This window comes from Erinaceus europaeus, chromosome 1, assembly GCF_950295315.1.
Source record: "Erinaceus europaeus chromosome 1, mEriEur2.1, whole genome shotgun sequence".
NCBI lineage: Eukaryota > Metazoa > Chordata > Mammalia > Eulipotyphla > Erinaceidae > Erinaceus > Erinaceus europaeus.
Genome location: NC_080162.1, coordinates 4727954 through 4751231, shown reverse-complemented (window position 1 = coordinate 4751231; position 23278 = coordinate 4727954). Strand labels below are relative to the sequence as shown.

General features: G+C 39.1%; 1 protein-coding gene across 2 annotated transcripts in view; it reads right to left on the bottom strand.

Moving 5' to 3' along the window:
- PRKG1 (protein kinase cGMP-dependent 1) overlaps nt 1-23278 on the bottom strand; it is a 1377090-nt gene that overhangs the window by 343854 nt on the left and 1009958 nt on the right. For both annotated transcript variants that reach the window (XM_007520749.3, XM_007520748.3), the window contains exon 5: nt 3368-3431. In XM_007520749.3, the coding sequence (XP_007520811.1) occupies nt 3368-3431 (64 nt within the window). The remainder of the gene's footprint in view (nt 1-3367; nt 3432-23278) is intronic.

Sequence of the window (23278 nt, the reverse complement as noted above, 5' to 3'; positions counted from 1 at the left end):
CGCAATTATTTCTAGAAGTGTCCTTTCCATCCAAGAAACATGTCTGCGTGGCTGGACAAATAGATCATTTCGGAGCAGCTGGCCTTCCACTGTGATTTTCTACCCTCTCCTCTTGTCCTTGAAGTCCCTGGTCACCATCCCATTACTCAATCCCCTTTCTCCACTGAAAGAGTTATTTTCATTCTCTATATAGATAGATTTCTCCATATACAGGAAATTATAAGGATTTTTTTTTCTTTTTCTTTTCTTGCACTAATGTGTCTTCAGTCTATGTGGTTTGAATCATTTAGGGAGTCCAGGACCCAAGAGGGAAGGAAGACGTTTCCCCTTGGTCCCAGCAGCTCTTTTCCTGACTTCAGTAAGCTCTCCCTTGCCTTTGGAATCTAGATAACAAATTGACAACATCGGGGTGGGGGGGGGGGGTGGACTGCCTGATAACTATTTTTTTTCCAGTCCCATTCATCCATCCATTTCTTTCTTTTCTTCTCTGTTCTCACCCTTCTACCTCCTCCCCCCCATTCTTATTTTTGACTGTTGAGTCGCACTGTAAATCACAGAGAAAATAGAACATGTCAAAATTTCCACATCTGCCGCCACCCTGTCAACTCATACATATATGTGTGTCCAGATGATTTGCCCTCCAGGATCTTAGAAGCCCCAGAGAGCCTACACCTCAGGATGACTCAAGATACAACTTTTGTGGATCTTCTCTCCTTTCTCCAGTGTCAGGATAATCTCTTGCTCCCCACCACTCTCCTCTGACTGCCTACTAGATCATTTCCATCCTTGCCTTTGTGGCAAAACTTAAAAAAAAAAGTGATAGGGAGTCAGGCTGTAGCGCAGCAGGTTAAGTGCAGGTGGCACAAAGCACAAGGACCGGCATAAGGATCCCGGTTCGAGCCCCCGGCTCCCCACCTGCAGGGGAGTCGCTTCACAGGCGGTGAAGCAGGTCTGCAGGTGTCTGTCTTTCTCTCCTCCTCTCTGTCTTCCCCTCCTCTCTCCATTTCTCTCTGTCCTATCTAACAACGACAACAACAATAATAACTACAACAATAAAACAACAAGGGCAACAAAAGGGAATAAATAAAAAAAATAAATATTAAAAAAAAGATTAGAAAAAAAGAAAAAAAATTTTTTTAAAAAAAGTGATCTCTTTAAACACATATCTATTTTTATGACATATGTGTTTTGTTTTGTTTTCCCTCTTGTGTTTGCAAGCTGTTACATCTCCAGGTTTTAAAAGTGGGATTCTTGAGCTGAGGAGATAATAGGTTATGCAAAAGATATTCACACCTGGAGTCCCAGGTTCAATTCATAGTACCACCATAAGCCAGAGCTGAACATCATTCAGGTCTATTTCTGTATCTTCATAACATTTTTTTTTAAAGAAATCCTTCAGGATTAAGCATCAAGGTCTTTTTCTGTCTCTTTTAATGGGCTGTTAGAGAGGTCATGACATATTTCTCTATGCAAAATAGCATCAGGAATTTTCCAGCAACTCCACATTTTTTCATTCACAATTCACGCACTCATTCATCCATTCATGGCCTTATCCACATCATTCTTTTTACTTCATTCTGCTATCAGCACCTTTACTCTGCTATAAGCAAGCCCTCATCTTTATCCTTTGGATATATATATTTGCCTCCAGGATTATTGCTGGGGCTCTGTGCCTGCACCACAAATCCACTGCTCCTGGAGGCTATTTTTTTGCTTTTGTTGCCCTTGTTGTTGTATCATTGTTGTGGTTATTATTGTATTGTTATTGATGTTGTTGTTGTTGGATAGGACAGAGAGAAATGGAGAGAGGAAGGGAAGACACAGAAGGGAAAAGAAAGATAGAAACCTGCAGACGTGCTTCACCGCTTGTGAAGCGATGGCCCTCCAGGTGGGGAGCTGAGGGCTCAAACTAGGATCCTTAGCCAGCCCTCGCTCTCTGCACCATGTGCGCTTAACCCCATGAGCTACCGCCCTACCCCCAGGATATATTTTCCTAGGAACAATGTTAAGTAAAAACACTTTTGAGCAAGTAGACTTTAATGTACATAAATATTTCAATAGCAATGCCAGTTTTGAGGGCTATGTTGTTCTCACAGAATAATGTTTATAATATAATCATGCTAGCAGTGAATACTACATGACCACCCAAAATGCCGTGGGAGAACTCTTCAGTTTCACCTTCAGAATCACCCAATAAACAAAACCACCATCATTTCTCCCCTGAATTATTGCAGTCCTCTTAGCAATCTTTTCTCACTATAGCAGTTAGATCAATCTAGGCAAAAATGTGCGCAACATAATCTCATTACTCTGCTTAAATCCACCAGTAATGTTCATTTTGCTAGGTAAGTCAAGACCATTACAGCTCTATATGATCAGAAATAGTTTTCCTGCTGTAATCCATCCACTCAGGTTATACAAGTACTAACGTTCAAAATTCACATACCATCCACTGTCTCTCTGGATTTTTCTCTCTCTCTTCACCCTTCTCTCTGCGTAAATTCTTCTCTTTAGCAGTTATCTCTGCTGAATGTGTCAACTGTTTTTTTTCTATTTATCTGTCCTATTTACTATCCATCTCCTTTGTAGCCTATCCACCCAAATAATGTAAACTCCAAGAAAACATATCTGTTTGACGTCAGACTTCTTTTTCCCTGTTGAATGCCAAGCACGTCTGCACACAGTAGGCACTCAGTAAATCACTGCTTACTGAGCAACAAAACCAACATCAAGTTTTATTCTGAGCACCCTGAGGAGCAATATAGGACATGGACGTGCTGGAAAGAAGCTACCCTTCCTCTTGGAACTGACCCTTTGCATCTCCTTTCATTGCTGTTGACTTCTGCGTCCCTTGGGATGCACTCAAAGAATGTCCTTAGGAGAATATGATTAAATAATATGGTGTCTACTCTCACACTTCTTCAGTTCACACATGTATTATTTCAGAGAAAAATAATAGTGAAACTTTCATATCGGGCATAAAATGATGTGGATAAAATACATTCACTGCCGATGAAATCTGTTGACGACGGCTAACTCCTGTTTTGAATAGGCTAATATGAACTCTCAGAATGGAGTGATGATTATTTCAACTGCCCTTTACACTAGGTGAAATCAGCAAGAAAGAAGCCATATTTATGGAAGTCAAAGGAACATTACTGTCCGATGTTTCCCTTCCTCTGTACTTAAATTGATTTGGACATTTTCAGTGTGTAGTAGTGTCAGATTGTTTGAGCTTACTTTTGCCTACAACCAACCCTGGAGCTCATTCCAAAGTGTAAAAGTAATAATAATAATAATAATAATAATATTAATATCAAGGTCACTGGGACCCATCCCGAAAAGTTCAAGGACTAAAATCGGTTACCTCTTCAAGGACGTCAGCAAGCTTACTGAGGATCTCTTCAGGAAGATTCTGGAATGTGGGGACACTGAAAAACAAAACAGAAAATGATGCTAAAGGCGTGAAGGGTAATTCTCTTTCATTCAGCAATACATCTGAATGAAAACGCCAGAGCACTTCATGACAAAGAATCAGCAGATGAAGCTCAAAGCAAAACTCAAGCATGAGTGAGATGACTCGAAGGGAAAAGGCATGTTGTACTACTAGAAAGAATGTGGGAGGCTCGACAAACGAGTTCAAATTCCACATAAAGTTACGTATGTAACCCTGAATACCTCAGCTTTAAAGGGCAGAAAACTTCTCTCTCTTCTGAGTCTGTTGTCACCCAATTTTTTCCTGCTCCACCTCTTTTTCTAAGAACCCCCTAAGTGTGTGTGTGTGCGTGCACACACACACACACACACACACACACACACACAGAGAAACACCGCTAACTCTTCGACACAGCCTGATTCAGATCTATTCAAACCCCTACATTTTCACTCAGTAGTGCTAAAAACTTCCTCCTCCCTCCAGCTATAAAGTCTGATGCTCCTAGTGAGAGAATCCATTCTTTTCCCTACAATAACAACCAGATAACTTGATATTCATCCTGGGTCTCATTCTTCAGAAAATTTTAATTCTACAGAAGAAGAAGAAGAAGAAGAAGAAGAAGAAGAAGAAGAAGAAGAAGAAGAAGAAGAAGAAGAAGAAGAAGAAGAAGAAGAAGAGGAAGAAGAGGAAGAAGAAGGAGAAGTAGAAGAAGTGTTCCTGCCTTGCTCAAATGTTATGTTCTTAGTAATTTACAGGCAGCAACTCAATAGCTAGATGCAGTTACAAGAGCGTGGATTTGGAGTTCTTTCGAACACACTTACAACCAGACTACATGAAGTAGAGAAAAAAGAATCATACATTTCCAGTATACACTGGAAAAGAGGAAAAAAAAGTTGATTCTGTTTTTTTTATTGTCCTTGTCTCTCATTTGCCTCCACTGTTGAGCAAACAAACATATGAACATTGGATACACAAATCAACCGAAAAACCTCTTATATGAAAAATTAATTACTTTAACAAATTAAACCCAGTTCATTAATTAACATATACTGTAGACCTTGAATTTCTACTGAAGAAAGAAAGGTAGGTCTCATCCCAGTGCTTGGGTACAGACAAACAGAAGTGTATTTGTATTTGCATATTTGATACGGAGAGTAATTCTGATTTGATTAGAAGGATACAGTGAAAGAAAGAAATCATATACCATACTGTTTTAACAAAAGCACACAAACATTTTACAGTGAATCTGCCACTCTGAGTCCTGTTGCTTACAGTCTATTGATACTATCCCAGAGTTTGAGGCAGAGGGAGAACAATTCACCAGGGACACCTGTTCCAGCAGATTTACCACAGTAGTTGACGCCGCATGGGCTTTAATTTCCAGAAGGCAGTCGAGTTCAACGGCTGGATCCCGCACATCACAGAAAGACAGAAAAACAGAGGCTGCTCTTAGGAGGTGATGGAGGTGGAAAAGTCTAGCCCTTCCTCATGCTCTTAATAAGCTGTATTTCAGTGTCTTCTGAAGTGTGAGAAGAATGAAGATGTTCCTAATCCGGCAAGCATTTACAGATCACACATGGTATAAAGTGAATTTTTCTTATTTTAGTCTAAATTTTAGTTGAATTGTCCTTCCTCAGGCACATTGGTTTTGTATTCCACCTTTTATTTCAATCTATGATCTATCTCTGTCAACCTATACCACGACTGCTTCATTTTCATGAATTTTTCTTTGTGAGAGAAAAAAAAAACACCTTAATATTTTCAGGACTGTGAAAAGAAGACAAAAAATACTATCTTAGCAGGGTACTTTAAAGAAATTGTCCTTCACCATGTTACCTTATGTTTACAGGTTTATTGAAGAACTTCTGACAAATAAAATTGCAAGATGTTTTGGGTATACACTGTAACAACATGATGTAGTGATCCCTGTGGAAAATCCTCTTCTCATTCTTGCTATCCTCTTCTCATTCTTGCTAATTCCATGAACACATTCATCCCCATGCATATTTTTTTAATTTATTTATTTATGTATTTTTTGGTAAGTCCTTTTAAGTTCTCCTGTTTCAGCACATTTCAATTATAAAGCATTGTAGGTGAAGATGGTAACCTTATAATATAGAAGACCTCCAGACCATATTTAACTGATAACCTAAGGTTTGCAGACCTTTATTGGATTATTTATTTCTATTATTTCTCCAAATACTTTGCCTCTGACCGCCATGTTTCTATTCCTTCTATGAGTCTGAGTTTTCTGCATGTAAGAGATACTAGAATATTGGTATTCTTTTATATGTTTTCTTTCACATAGTACTGTGAAGGAATAAGTCCCCCAAGTTGATTTAATTAGAAATTCCCCACATAATAGGTAGGAGTAACCCCTCATGAAGACTAGATAATAAAGGCATTTCCCCTATTGCCCTAATCAAGGGCAGGAATGAGTATATGGTCAACTAGAATGTTTGTAGAAGAGATACTGAAGCTCCCCCTACCCCACTACCTTTGTACTTTAAGAATTACCTATTAACCCACATTCCGCTTCTGTAAACCCTCGCTTGCTCTCTGGGGCCATCTGTTAGTTGCCCAATGTCCACCTTAAGCTAAAATATCAAATGTACTCATGCAACCTTATTCAGAGACCTCCTCTCTGGGACCCTGTAAAGGAAGATGAATTTCAAGCCTCAACATCTCAGAGTCACAAGGCTATATTGGCACGCTAGCCTGGGATCTCCTAGCTAGGATTTGCCCCTTGTCTGTGTAAGACTGTGTACTGGCCTTATTTTCACTCTTTCAAACTTCCTTCTACTTCACTTATTTAAAGGAGTCCTGTCAGTTTGTGTGGGTTCGGATCAGAAGTGCTCTTTCAGTATAATATTCTCAAGGCCCATCCATATTATTGCAAAAGGCAGAATAACTTCCATTCTTGCAACTGAATGATATCACATTGTGTGTGTATTTATGTATGTATGTTCTTATGTATATATATATATATGTGTGTGTGTGTGTGTGTGTGTGTACTTTTTAAATAATAGGCAATATTTGAATAAGAAACAGATATCTAGTTATGTGACAAGGCTGTAGTTAATTTCTTATTCGTGATGAGAGCATTGTAACTACATACATAAACCTAACATACATACAGGTATGTCATACATTTTGCAACTTTACATGCCTAAGACACTAATCAGCACTCTGCATAAGCATTAACATGCTTTAAGGAAAAACAAAATAATTGAAGCACTTCTAGATTTAAGAAAATAGATTATCACTTTATAGAAAAATGAGTGGTTTTGTTTTTATATAGTCTACTCTGAGCATGTTGGCAATCATGTTGGTAGTCATAACATAGCTATTTCTAAATACCTCATTCCTTCACTTCTCACTCTTATCTTCCCAACAAGAGCCTGAATGTCAAAAGCAAAACAAGCTAGAGTATCTATATTTTGAAAGTTTACTTTTGAAAAACAACGGTTGGGTTTGGTGTACTACAGCATATCAAATGCTCTGAGGCTTGAGGAAGATGAGGATGTCTGGAGTGTTGGTGCATGACAGTGAGGTGACAGGTGTTTTTGCAGACACCTATCAAGGGAGATGAGAGACTGCACACAGGTGTCAGCAACAATAAAAATATTTTTTAAAAAAAAAGAAAAGAAAAGAAATACATTGGTTGATTTTTCAAATACATTAAACCTAGACTTCATTAGTTTGGAAATGTGAAAATTCAAGAGAATACTATATATGATTTGGAAAAGACAAAATAACTGTAAGGTCAAACATAAAAAATGTTAAAACAGTAAAGATTCTATTTTCATGTAAAAGAAAATTCTGGGAGCTGGGTGGTGGTGCACCTGATTGAGCGCACATGTTACAATGTGCAAGGACCTGGGTGTGAGCCCTTGGTCCCCACCTGGAGGGGGAAAGCTTTGGAAGGAGTGAAGCAGGGCTCCAGGTCTCTCTCTCTCTCTCTCTCTCTCTCTCTCTCTCTCTCCATCTCTACCTCCCTCTTGCCTCTTGATTTCTGTCTGTCTCCATGCAATAAATAAAGAAAACAAAAACATTTTTTAAAAATCTTAAAATAATGTACATGCCAATTACAAAAACAATTCTTACAGGATTCATGTGTTTTTGTTCCCTCAGGATATACAATGCGTACAAAATTCAGATGCACTTGCCGGTTCTATGTGTATTTCCCCCCACTGGATTTTCTAATTAAAAGAAATAAGGTCTTGAATTTTTTAAATACTTTTTTTTCCTTTTTAAAAAATATATTTTAAAAATATTTATTTATTACCTATGAGTCAAACATGTTCCACGTGAGACAAAGTGAAGTCAGCTCCACTCTGGGACATGAGGTGCCAGTGAGGGAGTCAGGAAATTCAAGTTCCCACTTGCTTTCAGAATCAGGTGTTCTTACTCTTTATTTTAGTGAAGGACACTTGAGAGCCTTTAAAGGGCTAACACCCCCCTTTGTTTTCCTTGTTTGTTTTTCTGCTTTTGTTTTTAAGTGTCATCATGTTAGAAGCAGGAACAATTATAGGAGGGAGGGAGGGAGCTCAGAAGGCCATAACTCACTGACTGACTCTCCTCTGTCTAGTTCCTGACTTGCCAGCCCTCTCCCCCCTTCAGCCTGTATAAAGAGCTGTGCTGCCCACAGATTTAAGTGGGCGAAGGCTAGAAAGCCTGAAACAGACGTTAGCAAAATCAAAGTTTAAATAGAGACCTAAGGAAGAGGACTCCCTCAAAAAGAAGACCAAGCTAGAGGATTTTAAGTACTGACTGGATTCCAGAAGCAGCAGCAAAGTAGCCATCCTGTACAGAGTTCAGTGAGTGGGGGGGACAATGGACATTAGTAAATCTTAAAAGGAAAGGAGCCATTTCTATCCTATGGTTTTGTTAATGTCTCCTTTCTTAAGGAAAGAAAGAAAGAAAGAAAGAAAGAGAGAGAGAGAGAGAGAAAGAAAGAGAGAGAGAGAGAGAGAAAGAAAGAAAGAAAGAAAGAAAGAAAGAAAGAAAGAAAGAAAGAAAGAAAGAAAGAAAGAAAGGAAAAGGAAAGGAGCCATGACTCCATCCTGACCACCCTGGGCAAATGCCCTCACCCATGTGTCCTGGAGCCTCCCCTCCCCAGAGCCCTGCCCCACTAGGGTCAGACAGAGACAGGCTGGGGGAGTGGATCCACCTGCTAACACCCATGTCCAGTGGGGAAGCAATGACAGAAGCCAGACCTCCCACCTTCTGCTCCCCATAAAGATCTTCGGTCCAGACTCCCAGAGGGATAAAGAACAGGGAAGCTTCCAAGGGAGGAGATGGGACACAGAGCTTTGGTGGTGGGAGCTGTGTGGTTTTGTACTCTAGCCAGCTTATCATCTTGTTAATCATTATTAAATCACTAATATTTTTTTTAAATACAAGTGTCTGTTAACACCATTCCAGCCACCATAGTGAAGCTGAAAATCTTAACTGCCCCTCTAATAATTTTTTAAAACTAATATTTAAAAAAAAAAGCAGGTAAGGAGACACTTGCAGGACACTGTGAAGTCTTGGCTTTCATCTAAAAAATATGGAGAGCTACAGTAGTGCTTTGAATCCAGGTGTGAGTGGCATGGTCTTAATGACATATTAAAGAGATACATCCACCTGTCAGTTCTGTAGGAAAGATGCAACTAGGCAAAAACGAAAGCTGACAGGTCAGATAGATTATAAATCTGTTATTGCCTGAGAAATGGTGAAAAACTGAACTGGATTGGAAGCAGTGGTGTTGTAGAGAAGCAGCTGGACTTGGTTCTATTTTTTAAGTAGAAATAGCATTATTATGGGGAACCGGGCAGTAGCACAGCGGGTTAAACGCAGGTGGCACAAAGCGCAGGGACTGGCGCCAAGGATCCTGGTTCAAGCCCCCGGCTCCCCACCTGCAGGGGCGTTGCTTCACAGGCAGTGAAGCAGGGCTGCAGGTGTCTGTCTTTCTCTCCCCTCTCTGTCTTCCCCTCCTCTCTCCATTTCTCTCTGTCCTATCTGACGACAATAAGAACAACAATAATAACTACAACAACAATGGAAACAACAAGGGCAACAAAAAGGAAATAAATAAATATATTTTTTTAAAAAAGAAATAGCATTATTGTACAAGCATGTAGGCATAAGGATCCCGGTTTGAGCCCTAGGGAGTCGCTTCACAGGCGGTGAAGCAGGTCTGCAGGTGTCAAAAAAATAATAATAATAGCATTACTCCCCTGGTCAACTAGATGTAGAGAAGAAAGGGGGAGTTAAGCTGTTGGAAAGGACCTGTAAGGAGAGTTAAAATATTTTTCTTTCTTTGGGAATCAGGCGGTAGCGCAGCAGGTTAAGCGCAGGTGGCGTAAAGAGCAAGGATCCCGGTTGGAGCCCCGGTTTGAGCCCCGGCTCTCCCCCTGCAGGGGTTGCTTCACAGGCGGTGAAGCAGGTCTGCAGGTGTTTGTCTTTCTCCCCCCCCTGTCTTTCCCTCCTTTCTCCGTTTCTCTGTGTCCTATCCAACAACAACGACATCATCATCAACAACAATAATAACTACAACAAGGGCAACAAAAGGGAATAAATAAATATTTAAAAATATATTTTTCATTTTTAACGAGGTTTTTTTTAACCTATATGGCAGTAAATGTTTTTTTCTTTCCTCAGAGTATCAGATGTCAGCACACATTTATAAGACAAGATAATCCTTGAGCAGTCTGGGAATGATTTCACAAGTCCTTCTGCCTAGAACAGACTGAAGAGTTATATTAATTATCTTTGGGTAGTGTGTGTAATGCAGTAGTTAGCCTTCTCATTCTGTCAGAATAAATCAGCTCTGTATCAATTTTAATGTCAAGAACATTGATGGATATTGTTTATTTCTGTGCCAGTGGCTTCCTGCAGCTCTTACCAACTGAATATATTCACAAATCTGACTTATCAAAAACAAAATCTAATTTTGTTGGTGAAGCATTGAAGGAACGGTTCTTATTTCTTTATTTTTTACTTCTTTCTTGGGGAATAAATGTTTTACAGTCAACAGTAAAATACAAGAGTTTGTACATGTAGAACATTTCCACATAACAATACAACCCCCACTAGGTCCTGCTCTGCCATCATGTTCCAGGACCTGACCCTGAGTCTTTTACTTTGGTGCAGTAAACTCCAGTCCAAGTTCTGCTTAGAATTTTCCCTTCTGATTTTGGTTTTCAACTTCTGTCTACGAGTGAGTTCATCCCATATTCATCCTTCTGTTTCTGACTTATCTCACATGATGTCTTCAAGCTCCATCCAAGATGGAGTAAAGAAAGTGAAGTCACCATTGTTAATAGCTGAGTAGTATTCCGTGGTGTATCTAGACCACAACTTGCTCAGCCACTCATCTGTTGTTGGACACCTGGGTTGCTTCCAGGTTTTGGCTATTACAAATGGTGCTGCTATGAACACAGGTGTACACAACTCTTTTTGGATGGATGGATTTGGTTCCAGGAAGGGTTCTTCTTGACAGTTATCTGATTTATTTTCCCCTTAGTTTGCTCATCAAAGTGTCTTTCCCTCCACATCCTGCTCTTTCTGGGACCACTTGGTACAGGTCTTGCTTCAGTCTGTGAGACAATAGTGTTAGAACATGTTGTGCTTTCCTGAGTTTCTCCTCACAATCCCCCCATCCCCCGCCATGTACAGCACACATCACTATTTATTTTGGATCACAACCATTTAGCTGTTATCACACAGGGGAGCCAAGCCGTCATTATTATAGTTACTTTTATTATCTTAAGGGATTATGCAAATGAGAGGTTTTGCATATAAAATACTTCAGATAAAGCAGACTGTGTGATAGATACAAAAGTATAATTTTATCATTTGTGTGATAAAATTTAAACTCCTTATCCTGGAGGACAGTTCAGGAATTAAGCATATGGGTCTAAAGTAAAAGGAAATCCAGTTCAGTTAGACACCGCTGCTGTTCACTAGCTATACCTTGGGTGAGTAATTTAACCGCTCGAGGTTCCAACCTCTTTTTTTTTAATGAATGAATTAATTTTTATTTTATTAGTAATTTATTAAGAGCCGACAGAAGGATAGTGGTAAGCTCTGCATAAGACTGTCATGAAAATAGACAAAACAGGGCTACAGTGCCACAGAGTTGCTGACACAGCACATATTCCATCCGTATTAGTAGTTTCTGTAATGATGGGCACTTTCTACTCTGAAAGTTATTTGTGTTTAGTATCTTCAACCATAAAACTATGGGATGACCTCACTCACAGGCAAAAAGTGAAAAACAAGGTCAGAAGAGAAAACACTAAGCGGAACCTGGACTGGAGTTGGTATATTGCACCAAAGTCAAAGACTCTGGGGTGGGTGTGGCAAAAGGAGAGTTCAGGTCCTGGAAAAGGATGACAGAGGACCTAGTGGGGGTTGTTGTATTATTATGTGGAAAACTGAGAACTGTTATGCATGTACAAACTATTGCATTTACTGTCTTTTCCTCTCTATCTCTCTTTCCCTTCTCAATTTCTATCTGTCTCTATCTAATAATAAATAAATAATTTTTTATCTAATAATAAATAAATAATTTTTTTTTTTAAAAACCTGCTTTTACAGTCAGTAAGTCACTATGTACAACAGGCATCCAGACCCTGGAAGTGGAATCTGGGACACGTATGGACTCACGGGGATTTTTTTTTTTTCCTCTTTCAGAAAGAATAAGTAACAAGAGTACTAGGTGAACTGACAATGTTCTGAAATAATATATATATATATATATATATATATATATATATGTCTAAATCTTGGACACCATCAACCCCGAAGGATGTTTACTGGTCACCAAGACCAAACACTAGGAATATTCCATGGACAAGAGTGAGCGATTCCCTGTGCAATCCCTACGACATCTTGTAGGAGGAAAATGTGTCCTACCCCGATGCCAAGGGCAGCCCTTGGGGGAAGTGCTATGAAGAAGGTTTAACCTTTGGGGCCAGGGATCCTGCCTTCCAAGATTCAAAAGTGTAGCTGGAAAAAGCGAGTGGTACCTTATTTTCTCATTACCATTAGTGCAGCATTAACTACTTAGAATGTCAGAGGCTGCCTATTTTTAATTTAAGTGATCAGATATATTTATTTAATTCCAATAAAAAAAACATCAGAGTTTATTTCTGATCAGGCATAAGCTATATGGAAAGGTTTACAGGGAAAAGGTCAGAGGCAGTGCAATCTTCAGAATAAGTCTTAACCATTAGATGCTGTTAAATGTTTCCGAGGCGATTTAATGAAATGGGCCATTACAGTCTTACCTTCTCATGGCCGTTTTGACAGGAGCACAAAAGCAACCTTAGTTCTGGTATTGAAAGTAGCACTTTGGGTTGTTTTTTTTTTTTAAGGCTGCTCAAGCATTTTTTTTTTTAATGAAGATGCTGGCAGTCATTAAATAATTGTTCTGAATTTTCCCTGCATAGAGCGCCTCAGGGAGAAATTCCTGTGGTGTCTGGAACATAACCAGCAGCCCTGCTTCACTGCTTGTGAAGTTTTCCCCCTGCAGGTAGGGACAGGGGGCTTGAACCTAGGTCCTTGTGCACTGTAATGTGTGCACTTAACCAGGTGCACCACAACCTGGACCCTTGTAGAAGCAGCTTAATGTATTTCTGCAAGCTACTGACCACACAGACTCAAAATGAGACCTAGGACTCTTCAACCTTGCTGAATGACTGTTACCAAAGCCACACTTAACAGAACATAGGAAGTGAATTCATAGACACTCCACACCAAAAGAAAGGTCCCCTGGACAAATGAAGACATTATTAGTCACAGAAATTTATCTTTTTCTTCAAGCATGGGCTTTATCAGAACCACCATTTTGCAATGAATCACTGAGTGCTAACTGCTAACTGTAAGGGGACAGAGACAGGATATGTACCAGGTTTCTCCAACCAGGTAACAGTTTTCTCCAGGAAGATGTATTTACTTTTTTGTTTGTCTCCAGAATCATCCTGGAGGCTATTTTCCCCCCTTTGTTGCCCTTGTTGCTTATTGTTGTTGTTATTGTTGTTATTGCTGTCCTTGTTGCTGGATAGGACAGACAGAAATGGAGGGATGCCAGGCCAGCTTCACGGTGGAAGACAGACGACCAGGGACTCCTGGCTGAGCTGGGAACGCAGTTCAGTCTTTATTGATGAGTGGGAATACAGTGTAGTCAATCTAATCTCTATTCACTAGAAAACCCTGTCCTTTATATCTCTTGAGGCGGAAGTGTCAGGTCGGAAGAGGAAGTACATAGGATAGGGGGTGGGGAGAAGGAAAAAGTGCGGAAGTATCAAACTTCCATCTAACCAGTGGGGATTAAACAATGCCCTGTGGGCAGGGCAGGTCTCAGGTAAAGCAGTGATTATGTAAATAGACCACAGCATTAAGCAATGCAAGCCAACTTAACGTGATGATCAAAACAGAAGGGGTCTTAGAAGCAGACAAACAGAGAAAGGAGAAGACAGAAAGGTGGAGAGAAAGACAGACACCTGCAGACCTGCTTCACCACCTGTGAGGTGACACCCCTGCAGGTGGGGAGCTGGGGCCTCCAGGATCCTTATGCTGGTCCTTGTGCTTTGAGCCATGTGCGCTTAACCCATTGCACTAGTGCCTAGCCCTCATATTTACTTTTTTAAAAGCAAGAGTTTCATGCTGCATTTGGTTTTAAATCCTTAAATTATATTAAGGTGACAGTTTACACAATAGGCAGTGTGCTTAACATGGAATAGACTTTAGAATAGCCTTCTTGAGAATTGTTTAAGAATTGCTTATTAATTAACTTACTTGCAGCTTCAGACGGGTCCTTGCACATGTGTGATTTCACTGTTCCCAGGACACTTTTTCAAGCAGAAAAAGATACAGAGAGAGCAGGAGAAAGCTTCCCTTGGCACCCAGATACTTCCTGTTTGGTTCAGGGGTTCAAGCTTGGGTCAGCCAGGCTCATGGCACGACACACATCCAACCCTGTCTGCAAGGTGTCTGGCCTCTGCTTTTCATTCTTAAAATAAATTAAGCCAGAATCCACTCTGGAAAGCTCTGACAGGTAATCTCCCTCCACTTTCCCTAATGACTTACTACTGACTCTACCCAGCCACACCCACTAAAGCAAAGCTGTAAGCTGCATATACCTCTATGATAGCCATGGATGTATTGTGATTAATTGATTTCCTCATTCTTGAGAAGAAAAGTATGTCCCACTCCCTATTTTCACATATCACATTTTCATAAAAGATTGCCAAAGTCAATAATTTCAATATAATCTGTGGCTACTTTTGCAGTACAATGGCACATTTAAGTAGTTGCAATAGGAAAAAATAAAATATGGATTACAAATATAAAATATTTACTATTTGGTCCTTAAGGGAAAGTTTACCAATGATTGCCCTGATCTAGAGCCCCTTGAGGTCAGATATAGTGTGTGCTGTTCATTCGGTTTCACTCCTGGGAAAAGGTAAATGCTTCAAGTTTGTATATAAAAAAATACTCTACCTTTCAAAATCAATAAAAAAATGTCTGACCTTACAGCAGGTGCTTTAATAAAATGTGAGAGATGAAATTTTCCACTTGGGTCACATAGTCCAAGATCTTACACAATTCTTATATTGTTTATATTTCTATGTTGACTTGGATATATAAGTTCAAATAAAGTTGACACAGTAAATATGGAAATTTCCTATAGAAGTACACATCCTTCCATGGGAAATCTCCTATATATTCATTCTTGATTTAAATACTCCACCACTATGATTTTAGATTCTTTCAATATGAAACTCCAACCTTTTCTTTTGGGAAATAATTTCCACATACAATTTTCTTCCTGAGTTGCTATTTAAAATGATCTTATATGTCAACCCATTACTCCAACATCCATCCTTTCCCAAGCCTTTTTAAAAAATATTTATTTATTCCCTTTTGTTGCCCTTGTTGTTTTATTGTTGTAGTTATTATTACTGTTGTTATTGATGTCATTTTTGGATAGGACAGAGAGAAATGGAGAGAGGAGGGGAAGACAAAGGGGGGAGAGAAAGAGAGACACCTGCAGACCTGCCTCACCACCTGTGAAGCGACTCCTCTGTAGGTGGGGAGCCAGAGGCTGGAACCGGGATCCTTATGCCAGACCTTGTGCTTTGCGCCACATGCACTTAACCAACTGCACTACCGCCCGACTCTCACGCCTTGTTTCTTTTAATCATAGAATGCAGGAAACAAGTGTTCATATTGAATAATATACTTGAGTCAATGAAATAATCCAACTCCTAACTGGAAGAGGCTTTTTTTTTTTTTCAAAATTTTAAAGTAAGTATATCTTTGAATATATGGTATGTATGAATGTAAATGATAGAGCCTATATTAAATGCATGTTAGCATAAAAGTACCAAAATTACATGTAGTAACTAAAGATTAGTAGTTATTATCTTCACATTTAAATGACTGTCATCAACCAGCTGTATATCAAAAATATGACTACAAATGTGTATGACTACAAATGTAAAAATGATACAAATGACTATACATCAAAATACACACATAGTCAAGAGTGATGTTTACTGCCAATGGGGCTGTGAACTTGGAGAAATGGTTCACACCAGTAGCTCTGCCTCACTGTACCTACTTCTAGATGTCCAGGTTCATGTATGGCCCTGGCACCATGACAGACCAGACACACTCAACTTTTTTCTTTGAATTTGTATTTTGATTTCTGAGGAAAAAATATCATAATCCCAAAGGAGAGATTTGGATAGGATGTATAGACATTAAAATAGATTAATATGAACACTGAGAATGAGTTTTGACTAGAACACCCTATGAATTTCTAAAGAACTAGAAATAGAGCAATCAGCATGGAAAGAAAAACAGTTACGGGGGAATTATGTTGCTCTGATTCTGTAAGAGCAACTTAAGTGTCATTGAGATATTTTATCCTCTTCAAGTATCTAATGATTTTAGTGTCTCCACATATTTTTGCAACTACTGATTCTTTACACACTGACTGTATTTTTTAATCTGCAACCTGTATTTATGACTTTCTTCACCATAGGTTGATGAGTGTGGTCACTATTTAGCAACTACTGAAATTGTACTTTGTTGCTTCAACTGACTATATGTCACTACAAGCTTACTAGTGTCTTCATAGATCACCATATATAAATAGTTTTTTGAAATTAATGCTTTGTATAGTCTGAATAAAGTATTATATTAAGTCCTAGTCAAAATGGCTGACAATTATTTGCCTCTGAATATATTAGTTTGCTTCTCAGTCTATTTTCTCATCAGTGAGATGTAGATAATAGAAATATATTTAAAAAGTAGTTTATTTTACTTATATTATCTCATTATCCACATTAAATTCATGAGAAGATAGGATATTTTATATAAATATTTATTCACTTGATAGAAACAAAGAGAAACTGAGAAGAAAAAGGGAGAGAGGAGAGAGAGAAAGATAGAGATGCCGGGCATTAAGCCAGCCCCACTCCCCAGCTCTCCATTGCTGACACTATGGCCTATTTACATAATCATTGCTTTGCCCGAAATATTCCCCACCCATTCCTTTGATCTATCTTCTTTCTACCTCAAGACCTGCCCTGCCTGCAGGGTAACATTAATCCCACCAGTTAAAGCCATCACAACAGTTGCTAAGGAAGTTCCCAGCATGCTTTTTTCCTTTCTCCACCCCCTTTTTCTATCCATTTCCATTTCTGACTTGCCACTTCTAGTTTTATCCTGTAAGAGTCACTTCTGTTTCTGGTTTCACCCTTTTTTCTGTGTCCTGACCTGGAGGAGGGCAGGCGTGCAGACAGGGAGGTGGACACTGGCCATTGTGGTTTGGCACTACGTAGCTTAATCCGCTGTGCTCACACCCAACTCCAACTCTGGGGCTCCCGCATGAATAAAGAATTGCATTGCCATGCCACCACGAGTTCCTGGTCTCTCTTTCCCAAGACGCAAGCCCAGGAGAGAGAGAGAGAGAGAGACTCACAGCACTGCTTCATCACTTGTGAAGTTTTTCTTTGGTTATTGCAGGGGGCAACCATGGCTTGAACCTGGGTACGTAACATGTGTGTTCAACCAAGTCTGTGTCAATACCTCGCCCTGAGAAGAGAGGACTTTTAATAACCCTAGAACATAACTTCATCAGTTTCTAAATTACAGAAATAGGACTGAAACCCCAGAACTGGAGTTCCAATTGAACCTGTCAACCATCCAAACCTGGGCTTCTTCTGCCAACATTTTAGATTTATTTAACTTAAACCTTAGGATGTTAGGTATAAGCTAAAACAAAAAAAAATCACCTATGCATTGCGCATTCCACCATGGCAAAAGCTAAATACAGTCTCAAATGTCTAGCTACATCTGGGATCAGTCTACTAAAGCTCCAGTGGTTTCAAGCTGCAAGACTGGCAGTTGGCAAGAGTCATGAAACCCTAAGCAGAAGTAACAGTAACACTTTCAAAGACAGACCTTCTCAGGATGTTCAGAACTGTTATCAGCATGTGTCTCTTGACCATGTGGATTATTTGAACTAAGGACAATTGAGCCCTCTGAAAAATAAAAATAACTCTTACCACACCTTAAACATCCTACAAACAAGAAAATTGGGATCATTATCTAGAATTATGATCTTCACAGATTTTTATTTTTTATTTAATGTATAAGCATTGATTTACAAGAACATCTGGTCACCATCATGTGATTTACTGTACCCTCATTCGAAGTGCTTCACATGAGGTTAGCATCACAATGGTGTAAAAATTACATTACTAAGCTACACTAAAATTTATTCCTGTCATCCTCTTTTCATATACAAGAGTTACTCATGCAGGTGAAAATAACATTTGCTAAGATTGGATGGTTTGTCAGTAAGTAATCTGAAAGAAAGCTAAAGAGTTGAAATCTTAGTATGACTCAAATATGACTCCTCATAGCACTGAGTATAGTGTCAGACATACAGAGAACACTCAAATCCTGATGATTTCATTGATTTTATTTATGTATTTATTTATTACCAGAGCACTGCTCAGTTCTGACTTATAATGGTGCAGAGGAGTGAACCTGAGACTTTGGAACCTCAGGCATTGAGACTCTTTGCAGAACCATTATGCTATCTATCCTTACCTACAACCATTCAAAACTTCAAAGAATAAATTAACATATCCATAGTGAATGAAAGATATGTCTAACCACATGACACTTCTCCCATGAAGAGGGAGAAGGTTAACTACCTCCATAAGCTAAGTCAATGTGATCACAATCACAGCTTGGGAAAAGCATTTTTTATACTTATAGAATGAAATAAATGAGTGAAGTTACATGGCTGCTATTAAACTATCATGCTAAGCAAACAAATTTGATGGCTGACCATTTTTACTTATCTCTGAGTTGTTTTGGAGTTGTAAAAAACACAGGTGCTTTCTCTGGGGAAAAAAAAAGTTGGCAATGTGTTCTCTTTGGCAGATCTACCTGGCAAAATGGAATTGCTGCAATAATGCACTTGGAAAAGAACGAACCAGTTATGTTTCTATAATGTTTTATGTGTGATTATGGTTTTCTCCCACATAGTGATCTTCCTGCCATTAGTCCATGTGCCCTTCCAGGTGGCAGGCAGAATGCCTTAAGACTGTCAGAGTCAATGGACACCACATGAAACAGCTCTTTACGAATTCCAGCAATCAGTGAGCAAATAGTAAGGCTGACAGGTTGGAGAAAGGGGATCGGCTGTCACCAATATTTCTCCATTGGGTTATGGGTGAAAATCTCAGCTAATAACAAAATTAGTGCATACGACTAGGAAGTTGGGACTAATGAACTCCTTTGTTCATGAATTAAATAATCTTCTGAAATGCACAAGGCAGCAGGTCAGAAACATTTTTCATAGGTGAGAATTCTTCTGTTTGAAAGGAACACATGAAAACTTTAACTACAGGGATCTCCTAGTCAAATTTCTAGAGCCCTATATCATGACTGAAAATATCAAATGAAATATGACATAGTAAAATGATACAGATACAGTCATCTCAGCTGCACTGTGCTCAAAAACCTCAGGCTGGACCAGCAAGATGGCTCACATGGGAAGGGGCCTTCCCTGTCACATGACAGCCAGCTCGAGCACAGACCCCACTGGAAAGCTACAATATGTGGTACATGTACAATGTATGGTATATATATCCGAAATGTTGGCCCTGTCATTATTTATGGATGCAACAATTCTCTCTCCCTGTCTTTCCCTCTCTCCCTCTCTCTCTCTCTCTCTCTCTCTCTCTCTCTCTCTCCATATATAGATTTTTACAAAATTTTGCCATAAATGAAAAAAAATGCATCAAAACTTCAGGTGACAAAATCCATATTTAAAAAAAAATGTGTGCCCGTTAACTGTAAACTCCATAGATCTGGCCCAGGGCCCATGTTACTCATATTTAGCACAGGAGCCTGTGTACCCTTTGAATCCCTGTTAGTCTGCACTCCATTCATGGTCAGAGCTTTGAACAATCTAGGCTGCACTCATTTCAGGACCCGTCTTCCTCCAGTGGCAGAGTATATTGAATCAGCCTCCTTTCAGACTTTTCCCATATTTGAGAGCTACTCTCGGCCCTGATCCAACATTCTGGTCCTATTCTCAATTCTGACAAAATCCTCCCAGATAATACCTTCAGCCCACCTGCATGTTAGCTATCTGGCCCAGGCAAAAATCAGTGAAGTTACAGGTCCCATGGAATATGCCTAAAACAGGCTTCCTAGCTTCTTCCAACATGAAGACCCCAAATTTCATCTGCTATATACTCTTACTGTTAGGTTCCTTAGCATTGAACAAATTTTCTGCTTTATATCTTAATGCTTTCCAGCCACCAAGTTGCAGATGCTACCATGATGTCAACCTGACTTCCCTGAGCAGACAACTTCACAAATGTGTTCTGGAACCTCCCCTCCCCAGAGCTCTAGGGAAAGATAGAGACAAGCTGGGGGTGTGAATCCACCTGCCAACCACCCATGTCCAGCAGCCAAGCACTTACAGAAGCCAAACTTCCCATCTTCTGCACCCCATAAGGATATTTGGCTCATACTCCCAGAGGGATAAAGAACAGAGAGCCTTCCAATGTAAGATATGGTATCCAGAACCCTGATGGCGGGAACTGTATGGAATTGCACCCCTCTTATCCCACAATCGTGTTGATCATTATTAAATCAATAATGAAATTTTAAAAATTAAATAAAATAAAAAATGTTGCACTTCTACATATACACACTGAAACTTCAGAAACAGAAGAAATACCATAATTTTTAACCCAAATAAAAATGCCTAGGGTAAAATTTAACTAAGGAAGTAAAATATCTATATATTGAAAGCTACAGAACACTAAGGAAGAAATCAAAGAAAGATGCTAATTAATTTTAAGTATCAGCATTATACTATGGCACTTTGCATAAGAACACTATGCAGATTCAAGATAACCCTAAAAAGACTACAATGTCATTTTTTCACTGAAATTAAATATAAATTCATAAATCTGGAATGATAATAAATGCAAACAGCCAAAATTATAAGAAAATAGAGCAAAAATAACTAAGATATTCTCTGACTTCAAATAATACTAAAAAAATGATAGTGATCTAAACAGAGGATCACTGGAGTGAAAGATACACAGATCAGTGGAAAACATTTTAAAACCCCAATAAAAATATAGGTATATACTCATATATGTGTTTATGTATTTTTAACAACATAACAAAGACCATAAAGTAGAATAAGAAAAGTCTCTTTAATAAATGATGCTGAGAAAAAGGACACATGTCAATGAATGAATCTAGAGTATATTAAATCATACATGTACAAATAAAGTAGTTGAAAGTGGATAAAACTTGAAAACAGGCTGAACTAATAAAACACACACAAGAAAAATATATTTGACAAATATTTCAGTCTTAGCTTTAGTCATATCTTTATGGTTCTGTCTCTGATGGCTAGGTAAGGAAAATAAACAAATATGTCTAACTCAAATTAAAGGAAAAAAATCTGTAGAGAAAAAGAAACTTTTACTAAAATGAAAAGGCTACCTGCCAAATAGGAAGAAGATGTCTGCAGATCTGTTTTTTTTTTTTTTAATTGGACTAGACAGACAGAAATTGAGAGAGGAGGGGGAGATAGAAAAGAGAATAAGAGAAACACCTGCAGATCTGTTTCATCACTGGTGAAACTTCCCCTCTGCACGTGGGGAGTGGGGGATCTAAAACAGGTCCTTACATCTGATAAAAGGTGCAGGTACACTTAACCAGGTGAACCAACCCCCCGACCTCCCCACAAGGTTTTGAAATCCAACATTTATAAATAATTCATAAAACTTTAAAAAAATAAGAAAGAAAATACAGAAATTAAATATAGGAAAAGGGCCTGAACAGTCTCCTCCAAAATAAGACATACAGATAACCAGTTTGCACATGAAAAGCAAAAGCGATCACTATTACAGAAATATAGATCAAAAGTACAGTGAGGGGCTGGGCGGCTGGTGGTTCATGGAGTTGATGAGCACATGCTCTGCCCTGTGTGAGGGCCCAGGTTGGAGCCCCCACTCCCCACCTGTGGAGGGGGGAATGCTTCATGAACAATGAAGCTGGTCTTAAAAGTGTCTCTCTTCTCTCTCTATGTTCCACTGTCACTCTCAATGTATATCTATCCTATCAAATAAAGGTGGGGAAAAAACGTCATCCAGGAGCAGTGGATTCATCCTTTAAATACTGAGCCCCAGCAAAAACCCTGGTGACAATTAAAAAACAAATACACTTCATTAAAAAGTACAATGCAATATCATCTCACATCTAGTCTTGAGGGAAACCAGTATGAATTCTCTATATTCAACCTATGAGCAATGCCATCTGCTTGCTGTGTCTCAACGTTTTACTTCACTAAGCACAATCACCTTCTGTTCTATCATGTTTGTCACAAATCACACGGTGTCATCTTCTAATTGCAGATTAGCACTCTGTGAATAGATGCCACGTGACTCCTCTATCCAGTCATCTCTCTGTGGGAATTCACACTGCTTTCCAACCCTTGTCTATTGTGATGTGTAGGACCAATACCTTTGTTCATGAGAAGTCATAAGCTGTGTTCACTCACAAATGTATGAGGTGACTTGTTATGCTACAATGGACTGGGAAAGCCATGTACAAGGCCAAATATGATCTACTCCTACTAACGTTGTAGCCTTTCCTCCTGATTTTCACTGCTTTAGTCACACTGCCCTTCACAAAACACAGTGGGGCCAGGACTTCATAAATACCAGCCCTGACTCTTGGAACACACCATCATCACCACCTGTAGCCACTACCACAATTCACCTAGATGTATTTCCTATTTGTTTGTTTGTTGTTGTTTTTTTAAGTAACTCCTCCTTATCCTTGTGGTCTACATAGGGACCTACACAAATCCCAAGTAGTCTTGGTAATGCTTACCTTAGCTAAACTGGTTTTGTTTGTTTTTTCTTACTTATTTTTATTTATTAAAGTCATTATTTATAAAGACTATAGGAAAATGTTTCTAAGATACTTTAAAAAATATTTTTATTATTGGAGCCTGGGTGGTGGTGCACTAGGATGAGTGCATGTCTTATAATTCACAAGGACTGGGGTTCAAGTCTAAGCTTCATACCTGCAGGTGGGAAGCTTCATGAGTGGGGAAGCAAGGCTGCAGGCATCTCTATGTCTCTCTGCTTCTCCATCTCCACCTTCCCTTTCAGTTTCTCTTGTTTCTATGCAGTAAGTAATAAAAAAATATTTTTGGGAGTCCGGCTGTAGCACAGCAGGTTAAGCGCAGGTGGCGCAAAGCACAAACACCGGCATAAG